The sequence below is a fragment of the Branchiostoma lanceolatum genome, chromosome 11 (assembly GCF_035083965.1).
Source record: "Branchiostoma lanceolatum isolate klBraLanc5 chromosome 11, klBraLanc5.hap2, whole genome shotgun sequence".
Classification (NCBI taxonomy): Eukaryota; Metazoa; Chordata; class Leptocardii; order Amphioxiformes; family Branchiostomatidae; genus Branchiostoma; species Branchiostoma lanceolatum.
The window spans coordinates 5,134,776-5,147,292 of record NC_089732.1 but is presented as its reverse complement, the minus strand read 5'-3'; the positions used below and the strand labels follow the sequence as shown (position 1 = coordinate 5,147,292).

Sequence of the window (12,517 nt, the reverse complement as noted above, 5' to 3'; positions counted from 1 at the left end):
ATGACGTCATTACTCTGTCATTTCCAGACGAAAACAGGACAGTTACCACACAGGTCCAATCGTGCTATAATTGTACCAATTAGTAACAGGCGGACAGAAGAAGACAAACATATACTGTACATTGTATTTCTTACACACGACCCCTAGACTAGTACGTGAAAGGAACAGGGTGGTTCAAAAGATCTTTTTTCGAAATCTGTCTAATTTTCTCTCTCTCAACAAAGTGTGTCAAAGAGTACGATCTCTGACAACGTCATGTGAAAGAAGATCTTTCAGACCGCACTGTTCCTTCCACGTACATATATTATAGTTATAATAAAAGTAGTCGAGTGTAAAATAGTGGTTAGAATAGTGGGGTATATAACAAGAAAATGGTGTGATCTTCCATTCGAATATGTCCTTGGAGATGGGGGGAGGGTCATGCATTGAAATGAAAAGTTGGTAATATGCAAAAGTAGAGAAAAATCTAACACCCCCAACTTCCAAAATGTTGTTCTTGCCAAAATCGGACCTAGTCTCTACCAGACTAACTACGCCGGCTATAGGGAAAATATTTGCCAGGGTTTCATTTGAAGGCTCCGTTACTAAGATTGCATATTAGACCGTCTCTCTGTAGCCGACTCCCTTCGTACAATTCACTCTATAGTATTTGGCCAATTTCTACTATTTTCCCAGCGATCCGCGGGGCCTGGTAGAGGATAAAAAGATGACCGATCATGCATAATCATGCATGCATGTTAAAGTTTGCGTACGCTCTGTGTACTATCCGCTTCCGTGCAATATCTACTTGTTTATTGTCCCGTTGTGAAACTGTCACAAAATGCACCCGATCAGTCACTACACGGTCAGATTGTCGAACTACTTAATACCTATAAACTGCAGCTGTGTGTGTCTTGAGGGGCGGGCTTCCTTCAGAGGGCTACCAGCCATAAAGTAGAAAGTGTGTTTACCGTTCGTCGAGGAAAGGTAAGTGGGTGTAACGATTAGAGTTCTGTGGTCTGAAGTATCAATAAGAATGCCGGCTAAAAGGCACGGCAGGTAAGTTGAGCTGTGGGGAAAAAGTTGCAACGGAAATTAAAAAGAAGCTGACAAAGAAAACATATAAGAAAGATACCTAAGCATCGAGCATTTGCAGCAGCACATTACATGTCGCTTGTAGAAAAACAAAGGTCGTCCATTCTCTATACTGCTTGAAGCCTCCTTTCTCGTTAATTGTACCAAATTTGTTGTTTCATTTAGCCATCTCAAGGTGTTGGTTGTTCCAATACCAGTAGCAACGTGCAGTACCGTTCTAGATCGCAAGGTGGCTGATGGTACGCATGGGTCAAAAAGGCATGGTGACGTCAGCGGGCGCGACAGGTGCGGATGTCGGTTTTACGGCCCACGCGACGTCATTTAAACATTCAGAACCTCATTTCGCCCTCAAATTCAAACTCTGGATGTAAAAATTAATCATCTACCAGTGTGTATTCTTAATGGGTTTGTGATACAACAGGTGAGTAGAGTAGAGTAGAGTAGAGTAGAGTAGAGTAGAGTAGAGTAGAGTAGAGTAGAGTAGAGTAGAATAGAGTAGAGTAGAGTAGAGTAGAGTAGAGTAGAGTAGAGTAGAGTAGAGTAGAGTAGAGTAGAGTAGAGTAGAGTAGAGTAGAGTAGAGTAGAGTAAAAAAATAAGTACATATAGTAGAAGAGAAGTTGCCTGGAGTTCTTGGCGGGGAGCGGAGCTTGGGTAGCGGACTAAAGCTAAGACGACTGGACTCCAGAAAACAGCTTGTTATCATACCATCATGGGCAGGAACTACACTGGGTATTCATATGCAAGGAAACACCTTAGACTGTCAACGTTTACGACATATTTGCCAATTTTTGGCATGTTGACCACCGTCGGAGGGCAAATGAAATTTCTTGTTTTTATTTCGAAATCAGGCGAAAATTAATGAGCGCGCTGATGTCATCGATATGAATTAGTTGCTGTGGCCTAAGTACAATTTTGCAAATAAGTATCTTAAACCTACGAGATATAGATCTTCAACCATCATTTTGATGAGACATTCCTACAATAAAATTGCGGTCTATCCGCATTTTACCAGGTGCAAGAAAGGCGTGCTAATTTCTAACCAAACTTACACAGTCCAAGTAACTGAAGCTCTTTCGTCGAGAAGTGCACGTTTGTAAAGGCCCATCGCCCACTGCAGCTCTTTTATGCCTTCTAGCGGAAGTGTCTTGAACTTCAAACGTTCTATTTGAACTGCTGTCTATCTGGAAACCGTTAAAATTCCTAGGTGATCCTTTGTGGCTATTGTTGTGTAACAGGGAACATGAAACGAACTACCGATAAAATGTTGAAAAGCCATTAGTATCACCACTTTGATTGGAGCTTAAGGAGAAGTTTATGTCATTAACTTGCCCCCCTCCCCGTCACCCAACGAATCCCCGCAGTAGATTGTGATTGATGTTGTACCTTGTCCAACCAGTCCCATCGTAAAATGTGCTGCACACATCTGTAAGGTCACAAACACTCGTCGGAAGGGTTAATATGGCGGCGGTAATGGATGCTTTGAAGAGTACTACAAGTTGCATGCACGTAGTTCGAAAGTGTTCGTTTTCAGTCTTCTTATTGGTAGATGTGCAGATGACTAAACACTAAGATGCTGGTACAATCAGAGGAGTGTGACGGTGAATGTGACAGTCTACATGCCAGCAGATTACCACGTTCTTTGTGTCTATCAAGCCTCAGGGCAGACGTAGTAACCTCCTCAGAACGCTTAAACCTGTCGGTTCAGGCGACAGGCGTATTGATATTTTACCAAGGGAAATACGGTTACCTTGTGCACCATGTCATGTTATTTCAACCTAACAATCAGGAAAATGGGATAAGTAGATATGAAGTCTGTAAAAATTGACGCTTCGAAAAATTTGAAAATAAAAAAAATCAAGACAGGATGAAATGTCTAAAAAAAGCGAAAATATCGAAAACGTTTCGAAGCAGAAGGAAAGAAAACGTGCTGCAGATTATAATAAAAAATGCAGAGCGACGGAAGAAAAATAGGCAAGAAGACTTGATCTGTAAAATTACAGCATCACTTCCTCACTAAACACGCTCAAGCCTTCTGATTTCGTCTAGGTCGGGGTGTTACTTTGCCTCGCGTATGAATATTGTTCAATGTATGATGTGATCAGGAGGAAGTAGACTATGGCTATGGACGTGGTTGTTTGGCTCTTGGTTTGTCTGTTTGGCAGTTTTGCTGGTAAGTCCATGCAACATATAATTGGTGTGTATATTGTGTACCTGGATCCCAGTAGAAGTACATATGACAAAAGATGGAAGCAACTCTTATACTGTATATAACCAGGTAACGTTACCGGATACCTTAAAATGTGATATTTTTGCGGGATATATTTGCCAAATTGTGGGAATACACAAACGCGAAGTTAATTATGTGCATTCCCGAAATACAAACAACGTAGCCCTTTCATCAACGTTACTTTATCATAGGTGATCACCATCTTGTCATCATATTTGTTTTTCTTTGTTGTAATTTCATTAGCAAGTCTGACAACATTTATAGAGGCAGGGTGGGAGAAGCAATCTCATCAAGTGCTAACATACTTTGTGTTGTTGATGTTGTAATTTCATTGATTTGTACTGGAAAACTATATAGTATTTGTTCAAAATCTGTTCTCCAGAAGCAAACACGTCGCTGTCCTGGTTTGACTTTTACGATGCAAAAGGTATAAGCGGCCACAACGATGAACTGATCGCAGACATTAACGAGGAGGAGTGCGCCAGACGGTGTTTAGTGGGAACTTCTGCTGTTCCGTCTGGATCGTGTCTGTCGTTTGAATATGACAACTCACACGGACGTTGTATCCTTAGCACATCAACAAAGGACACACCTGGAGCCGAGTTAGTTGAAAGTAGCCCGCCGTCGCGATTTGACTACTACCACAGACGAAACGGTACTTTCTCTCTCCAGTCAGGGTGCTTGTATGGTGCTCTATGTAATGTGCTAGGAGTAAGAGTTCTATAAAATGTGCTTAAGGAGTTCTATGTAATGCGATATACAGTATACAAAACTTCTAAAGCCTTTTTAACTCCTTCGTTATTATTACGGCTTGTCCATGCTCTTCTTTTAACCTTACTATATGTTTCAAACGAAGCCACTACGTATACTGAGGACAAACGGCCGCACCGTATGTAAACTGTGTTTGTGTATTTATGTGATGATATATGAAAACAATATAATTGTATCCTCAAAAGAGCTCTCTTCCATAAACAATTGCCGACCGTTAGAGAAATCATCAATATCTTTAACAATGCAATATCATTTATACATCAACTTTGCATCATGCAGTGTGCTCCTGTGTATCTTATGGTGTTTTCTTTTTCCAGTAAGTCAGTCATATGCAGTCCCCTGTGCTTCACTTTGTTTCCCACAGCTCCATACGGTCCCTGTGATTTTGAGACAGACCTGTGTCAGTACACACAGGACACGGCAGACGACTTTGACTGGACACGTGACTCTGGTGGTACTCCTACGGGCAGAACCGGTCCAACAGTCGACCACACCTCTGGCAACAGCTCAGGTTTGTACGGGTACACCACAATCATCTAATGAGGAGAACTGATCAGCTTGTTGGCTTCATCGCATTTATATACCGAAATGTTAGCTGTTCTACGTCACTACATCGAGATTAAGCGCCCATTTCGAAATCTGAGGAATGAAATAGATGCGTGGTAATTTCAAATTCTAGAAGAAGCCGGATTCGAGAGACAAGGCAGCAGAAAGTAGCGCGTATTTCAAACTTAGCCGTAATTCAAAATAAATTTTGGTTGCAACTGCATGAACTGTGAGGTGATTTTGGTTAGATAATCAATGAATATTCGAAGAATCATGAAGGTAGATTAGTGTGATCTGTAGCATCAGTACTTACTAATATGTTAGTCTAGATAAACAACAATATGGATATATGAAAAACTTTGCTGCTGTCATTTTATGTTCGTACCTAACTACCCCATCTATTGTATACGTTCAGATATCCCCCAGAGCATAATAGCAGTGTTCAACATTTTAGAATCAAATGAATGGCCTGTCCAAATTCTGATCATGTTTATCCACTCCAGGGTACTACATGTACATTGAAACAACGTTACCACGACAAGATGGAGACGTCGCCCGTCTGACATCTCCGTCCTACCGCGCGTATCCTGACGGTCAGTGTCTGCTGTTCTGGACACACATGTATGGAGGTCAGATAGTAAGAGGTGAGCTTCAGCATTACTGTAAACGCCTTTAATTGTATTGCATTTTCAATCATTTTTCTTGAATGGTTTGTATTGATAAAGCTCTTATGGTCTTCATTGTTTGTTTTTCACATTTTCAATGGAATGACAAACAGATGAACTTGAATGAACTATGATTAACGAGCTGAATTACTTTCAATTGAAAATAGTATATTTTCCATTAACCTGCCATGAATCTTCGGTCAACGTTGTGAGAAATACAGATGACTGCTTGAAACATGATTGGTAAAAAGTAGTATGCAAATTGGTCGCCATCAATGTCTTTTTGATGTGTTCGTATTTAGCAAGGCTGTCACCTGAAGAACTGCTGTTATGTTATGTTATGTTATGTTAAGGTCATGTAGGCACGTTGAAGGCATCTGTGAAAGCCGGAGAAACGACAACCAACATCTGGACCAGATCTCGTAACCAAGGTAACCAGTGGTTCAGCGTCGCTGTGAGCATTCCAACCACCGGAAGTTACCAGGTCATCTTTGAAGGGGCCAAAGGAGAATCATCACATGGTGACATTGCAATAGATGACGTCAGTATCCTACAAGGAGCCTGCCCAGGTGAGGCGTTTTATTCCAGAGCAAAATATCAAAAGTCAAATAATTCTGATATGACTTTAAAACTGTAATGGATATTCTTTGTAGACTGTGTCTAGGTTCTAATGTTATTAGTCTTTTCGCTCTTTATGTCGCAGATATAGATGAGTGTCTTGCGAGAGAAGGCAGGGGGCAGTGTGCGCATACATGCACAGACACTGTCGGCGCTTTCTCCTGTTCCTGTGACAATGGGTATACTCTTCATGAGGATGGTCTCAATTGTAATGGTATGTTTATCTGGTATCATTTTTGTATCATATGAATTGTCTTAAGACCAGAGGATAGACACAAAGACAATTGCGAAGGTGTCAGTTAGGATTTTATGGTTAGTTTGTGAACCAGCAGATTTTTGGTAGAATGCAAGGTCAGTCATCAGTACCTCAATCTTGTCCCGATCATGGTAGACGATAACGAGTGTCCAAACGGAGGCCGGGGACCATGTGATCAAACCTGCACCAACACAGATGGAAGTTACATCTGCACATGCAGCACTGGCTACAGGCTCAACTCCGATGGACATGCGTGTGACCGTAAGAACAAATGTTTTAACTGACTTTTCACATAGAACACATGGCGGGGACAAGTGTCATTGTCTTTATGTACTTAAACATACAGCTGCCAAGTAGCACGGCTATTTGTGCAGAGGTTATTCCAGATATGGAACTGAGGACGATGGTTTACCATCACCTACATGTTCCACGCAAATAGGCAACAAAGATGAACCTGTTATTGAGCTAATGCCTATGACAGAGGCATTTAAGAAAGGAACAGAAAGAAGATGGAAACGTATCAACATGTTTGTAACATTTCTAGTGACATCTACTTTTACATTCCAGTTGTACAATGTCCGACTCTCACAGCTCCAGAGAACGGTGCCGTGACTGGCGGGAACTCTTATCAGGACGAGGTCCAGTTTACCTGTAACCATGGATACCAGCTGATAGGAGATTCCAGCCGGACGTGCCAGGCTGACGGAACATGGACTGGGGCGGACCCGGCATGTATAGGTACGTTACACAGAGGACCTCTGAATAGAATAACATAAGAGTAATTGATATGCCTTTGCGACTGAATCTTTGTGTCTTTCTTGCTTTTTTTTTACTCACATAAAGCAAGGGGGTTATCCCTTATAACCTCCGTGCATAAAGGAAACCAATGAGAGCGGTTTGAAGATTGAAGGATAAATGCGAATACGAACCTACGTCCACCGTCACGGTTATTTCAATATAGATAGACAATAAGTAGTCGCTGAGGGCAACCAATCGCTTACTAATATGCAGCTGTACAGACTTTTCAACACGTTTGCAGTTAATACAGTCTTTTGTGTCCAAGTATTACAATTAAGTATTTTTTTCTTCAGGGCCCTCAGATATTACTCCAACAATGCTTCAAACACAAGCCGTATCATCAACAGAGATCCGGCTGACGTGGTCACTCCCTGGACATATAAACCTAGTAACGGGATATACCATTTCTGTACAACCAAGAGGAACCACCGATGTTACCTCCATCGGCGTCGGACAAAGTGATAGCCCATCTTCTACTGTGCACAACCTCGACTCCTACACGCACTACGAGTTCTGGATCGTCGCCTTCATCGGAGACTTCCTGAGTGGCAGAAGTGAGATTGTCAATCAGAGGACACAGGCAGGAGGTGAGTACTTAGGTTATTCTGCTGCAACATTCTGCAGACTTTTCAAGTTTCCTACAGCTACAGGCAATGCCGTATGAGTTGAAGAAAGCAGGGTGAAAGTGGCATTTTGACTACTGACAACTTTTCTTAACAATGTCAATGTGGACTCCGCGAAGGTAACAAAGTTTAACACTTCACTTAATATGTACTCTTCATCCCAGTCCCAACAGTACCCCGAATTGTGAGACTGACGAACCTGTCTTGGTCCGAACTGCGTGTGACGTGGAACGACCCAGACAACTTCGTCGGTCCAAACCGTGGTTACGTCATCAAACTCTACACTACGGAGAGTGCCGATGACGGGAATGAAGTGGCACAAAATTCTACAGAGTACAGCTTCATCGGTCTGGAGGCTGCAACTAGCTACACAGTGGAGGTAATTATAAGCTACTATAGATTAGATGCTCTACGCTTGAATGAACTATATAACATACTCTGCCTTATTGTTTTTCTTTGGTTACCTATAACGATTAAATTGTATATTTCGTTAACGATATAGGTCCGAGCAAATAATGGCAGGAACACGGGTCCTCCCGGCAATGCAACAGCCCGGACAAGCGATGGATGTGAGTATTATCGAATATTTCATATTTTTGGATGTTATCGAAGCAGGGCTGTCCGCTTAGATTTTATTTCATCATGGATTCATGTGATAGGAGAAAATGCAACCACTTTGAAGTTTAGTAAACCTATCACACATGTTAAACAAGATTCGTGTTTGTCCCAATAGTCCCATCATCGCCCACAAACATACGCCGACAGGAGGAGGACACACATTGTAACATCAGTTGGTCATCACCTGCGGTACCCAGGGGAGACGTCATTGGATATAAAGTACGTTTGTTTTCCTTCTTCACTTTGGAGAATCACAAGCACATGTAGCTTTTATAAATTATATGTTACACAGTATGCGCTTCCCGGAGGATGTGCTACCTATTCATTTTTTCTATACAATAGCAGATATTTTTAGCTTGTATTCTCCTGATTTGTCTTTTTTTTTCTATTTCCTAATCCACCTATTGACTCAAAATGCTCATAGAGAACATACTACTGTTTTTCCTAAGAATAGAGTGAACAAAAATAAAGGCAACCCTTTTCTTGATTTTAGTTCGTTTCTTCTCTCTCATCAATATTTCGTACCAGAATTTCAAGCTTAATGTTCATTTCGTTCTCCGCAAGGCCAACATTCGGATTCATTCTATCGTTTCTTTGAATCAGGTACATATCCAGGGACATTATAAAACTGACGATGGGGGAAGACAGGAGGGTGAATACGTTTTGAAGTCAACAACATCTAAAAGTATCAGACTGATGAAGTCAACCAAAACGGAGATTCTGGACCTGCTGCCCAACTCTGTGTACACCATAAACGTGACAGGTTTCACCTACACAGGGGAGGGGGACTTCAGTCAGACTGTCAACTGTACCGTGCCGCCGGGAAGTGAGTAACGTTACAGTCCGAGTTTTTTTTTTTACTCTACGTGGAACACTTAATCAATAACAGTACCTGGTACCATACTGTCTTCCTCTCCAACCAACGTCTTTTAATTTACAGAGCCTTCAGAACCTGAACTACCCGTTCTACCAGACGGAACGAAGATTGACTCCACATCTTTCCCACTCCAAGTCAGACCGTCATCTGGTAGAAATGGGCCGATAGGGTAAGCATTAACACACAATGATGGCGTTAAGAAATGATATATCTGCATGTATTACCTACACAAATGATAAAGAAAATTGGTGTATCAAATCGTTAGAGCATGGAAGTTGTTGTCGAACAAGATATCTTCTGATGTGCTGCATTTTAGACACTAGAACCACTCGGTTTTACAGGAGGGCGCTTGGAAGCTTAGGGCTGCGAGGCTTCCAAATAGCTATATATACATATAGTATTCAAAAAGTCTATGGCATTATGATGTCAAGTAACACATTGGTATTTTACAGATGTTACCACCTCGTTGTGGTGAAGAGCATCAGTGCAGACAACCTACCAGACCCGGAGATGCTGCAGCCATACGGGACTCTAGAGGAGGCGAAGGACTCTCGAGATGGGAACATCGCGTACATCACCATGGCTCTAACACCGTTAGTGCTTTCAAACTTTTACACTATTGTTCTTTTTAGTGCATGAGCGGCATGCACTGACTATATGGACTTGTCTTTTTTCAGGTATATGCAAGCTTTATATAATATCATTTGGAAAAAAAGAAGCTTAATCATTACAATGGTTAGTAGCCTGATGGCTGCTGAAATAACCTAAACATTTCTACCATGTTTTATGTTTAACTGCTCTACAGAGAGGCAGTAGGTGAATCTACCACAGTGACCGTTGGCGATGGACGAGTGACCAGTTGTAAACCCCAGCAAGGCGGCCGGAAGAGGCGTGCTCTGACATCTGATGACGTGTATAACCAGGAGTACACCAACTCCCCGCTGGAGCCGGACTCATCCTACACCACGTCTGTCAGGGCGTATGGACCTAACGATGGAGAACAGGTTCTTGCTCTGTTTTTTCTTACACCTCAGGCAAATAGTTTCTTTGCCTGAATACGTTCGTATTTCTATGTCTACTTCTATTTGTATTGCCTATCAAATGATCCTTTTACTTTTGAAAGAACTAGCTATGTGAACTAATGTAAGCATTGCGATAATTCTCATTGTGCTGTTTGTGTAATATTCTTTAAGTGGCTGGGAAAAGACTTGGTTTGCATTATTTAGTATTCATCTTTAGTTTCACGTCTTCTTAATCATTTGTTTCAGCCGTATTTTTCTGCGAGTCAGTACATGGAACCAGTGTCAACCGGTAAGGACAGTATGTCTCGTAGTTGTAAGCACATCATTGCATTGCTGTTCGGGTATTTATTTGATGAAATGGAACTTTTTGAACATGGGGTCTCTAGACAAATGATGGTATAATGGTGATAATAACAGCCTTTTTGTTATCTATTATAAGTCACAACAAGAGAAAGGTCAGCGACTACTTCACATACACTCCAAGCAGGTATGTATGTATGCAATTTCTACCTAAACCAGCGCCTTCATTACAATAATTGTAGGCTATGGTTAAATATATAGTTTATTATACATTATGTTTATATATGTAACGTTACATGAACCAAACCAAGTGTATATAGCCATACATCTCTATCGTTTCATCCTACTGACGCAACAGACATCACGGTATTAATACATGCAGATGAAGGCCAGATAACATAATATATCATACAAGGATGACAGCTGAAAACTGTTAATGTGCTGAACTGCCTGATTTTCAAAGCATCAAATGCCGCCGTTTTTCTTCAGGACTGATCGGCCTGGGTGCAGTTTCAGCCCTTCTCCTGGTCGCACTTGTTGTCTCAGTGGCTGCCGTATTTGTGCTCAAACGAAGGTCAGTAGGAAATGTTATTATTTTTCCTCCTCTCCATCTCAATTTTACTATTCTGTCCCGACTCAATGTATTAAAAATGTGGTTGAAAGACAATCGAAGACAAGAGGACATACAACAGCGTTACAGGTTTGAATTTCATCCCATAAGAATATATTTCTGCAGAATTCGTAATGAGCAAAATCTACCCTCACCTCCTATTACAGAAAAAAAGAGACAAATATCTTGAATAATATGAATCAGCTCTATGTACAAACAGATGTAAAGAAAGTCCTAATTCCTAAACAGACAAAATCTTATACAAAATATATCGTTTGCAGACTTGCCAAATCAAAACGTGAGGCTAACGGCACGACTGTGCAAAACGACGCGTTTGACGACACGTACTACACAGACACTAGAACAAACCGCGCAAACGACGATGGAACGTACTGTGACGTCATCAATGACGACAACACCAAACGCGGAGGAGCCAATCAAGATGGAGAGTACGACATGCCTGATGTCGGCGACGAGGGAGCCTATCAGACCCTGGACCCACGCACACTGGAGAAAGAAAACAATGAATATCAGAAACTTGCAAAGAAGCGAGTATTGAAGCATCTTTAGATAAACATACCTTAGAGCGTTAAGGGCTTAACTTCATTGTTTTCCTTATTTGACTATTAAAGGTCAAGGTAGTGCTATACTACTGTTTGAAGGAACTTACAGTATAGGCATTGTCTAATTTGCCCACTCAAGCAACTTCGTATACACAATGGATTTATCAATTATCTATCAATAGATCTATCAACTGCTTTAAATAGGACAGATATCGTACTTTATAATATATGTTAAATGTTACTAAATTCTATAAAATTCTATATGGCCCTATATTTATCTTTGTATAAATGCATTGACCATCTACGTTGGTACCTATATCAGTAGATGACTGCGTTTTCTATTAACTTTGAAATGTACTTAGTGATTATTACTGTGGTTTGAAATAATGTACCTTCGTGTTCAACTTAGGGGTGACTGTACAGTAAAGGACTTCACTTCAAATGTCATTCTTTGTCTTTGTATCGCTCCTTATATGGTGTGCATTATCACGAAAAGTACGTACCCCATTTGGACTGTACCCTAGATGATTACGAAACCGTAAAGTCCTCTTTCCACTGGATTTGTATGATCTTTGTTTTTTTTTTATTAATTGAGTATGATCCATGATGTAAAGTTTGATGTGAAAGACAGCAAAACACGCACAACTTACAAAATGCACTTCTTCATCAATTGAATTCGTTATACAGTACTGATAAAATGTTCGGTCACTCAGTGGTCACACAATGGTCGCCGTCTCAGGAGCAGGGCACCTGGTCATCTCTAGAATGCCCCAGGACAGACGACTAATTAAGGGTTAATGACCCGCCCCGAGGTGTATATGGTGTCATAACGCCTGGCCATGTGCTATAACCACCGAATAAAACCACCGAGTGAGCGAAGCGAACGAGGTGGTTTTATGAGGTGGTTATAGCACATGACCAGGCGTTATGACACCATATACACCGAGG

The 12,517-nt window shown here is 41.2% G+C and overlaps 2 protein-coding genes across 2 annotated transcripts; both read left to right on the top strand.

Moving 5' to 3' along the window:
• The first annotated feature begins 3,169 nt into the window (after nt 1-3,169).
• LOC136445150 (MAM and LDL-receptor class A domain-containing protein 1-like) lies at nt 3,170-5,295 on the top strand. Its single transcript, XM_066443018.1, has 4 exons — nt 3,170-3,245; nt 3,685-3,957; nt 4,438-4,584; nt 5,123-5,295. The coding sequence occupies exons 1-4, from the start codon at nt 3,191-3,193 to the stop codon at nt 5,293-5,295; spliced, it is 648 nt and encodes a 215-aa protein (XP_066299115.1). The 5' UTR covers nt 3,170-3,190.
• A 991-nt stretch (nt 5,296-6,286) lies between these two features.
• On the top strand, nt 6,287-12,016 carry LOC136445149 (uncharacterized). The gene is made up of 14 exons (XM_066443017.1): nt 6,287-6,419; nt 6,726-6,896; nt 7,250-7,543; nt 7,744-7,958; nt 8,082-8,148; nt 8,313-8,416; nt 8,801-9,023; nt 9,138-9,243; nt 9,527-9,667; nt 9,880-10,078; nt 10,343-10,385; nt 10,536-10,583; nt 10,886-10,970; nt 11,288-12,016. Exons 1-14 carry the CDS (start codon nt 6,287-6,289, stop codon nt 11,574-11,576), a joined length of 2,118 nt encoding a protein of 705 aa, XP_066299114.1. The 3' UTR covers nt 11,577-12,016.
• Nucleotides 12,017-12,517: the final 501 nt, after the last annotated feature.

Coding starts and splice junctions, on each gene's coding strand:
- LOC136445150 (XM_066443018.1), top strand. CDS start 3,191: ATGGCTATGGACGTGGTTGTTTGGCTCTTGGTTTGTCTGTTTGGCAGT. Junction 3,246..3,684: donor TCTGTTTGGCAGTTTTGCTG/GTAAGTCCATGC, acceptor TCTGTTCTCCAG/AAGCAAACACGTCGCTGTCC. Junction 3,958..4,437: donor CTACTACCACAGACGAAACG/GTACTTTCTCTC, acceptor TGTTTCCCACAG/CTCCATACGGTCCCTGTGAT.
- LOC136445149 (XM_066443017.1), top strand. CDS start 6,287: ATGGTAGACGATAACGAGTGTCCAAACGGAGGCCGGGGACCATGTGAT. Junction 8,417..8,800: donor GAGACGTCATTGGATATAAA/GTACGTTTGTTT, acceptor TCTTTGAATCAG/GTACATATCCAGGGACATTA. Junction 9,668..9,879: donor ATCACCATGGCTCTAACACC/GTTAGTGCTTTC, acceptor ACTGCTCTACAG/AGAGGCAGTAGGTGAATCTA.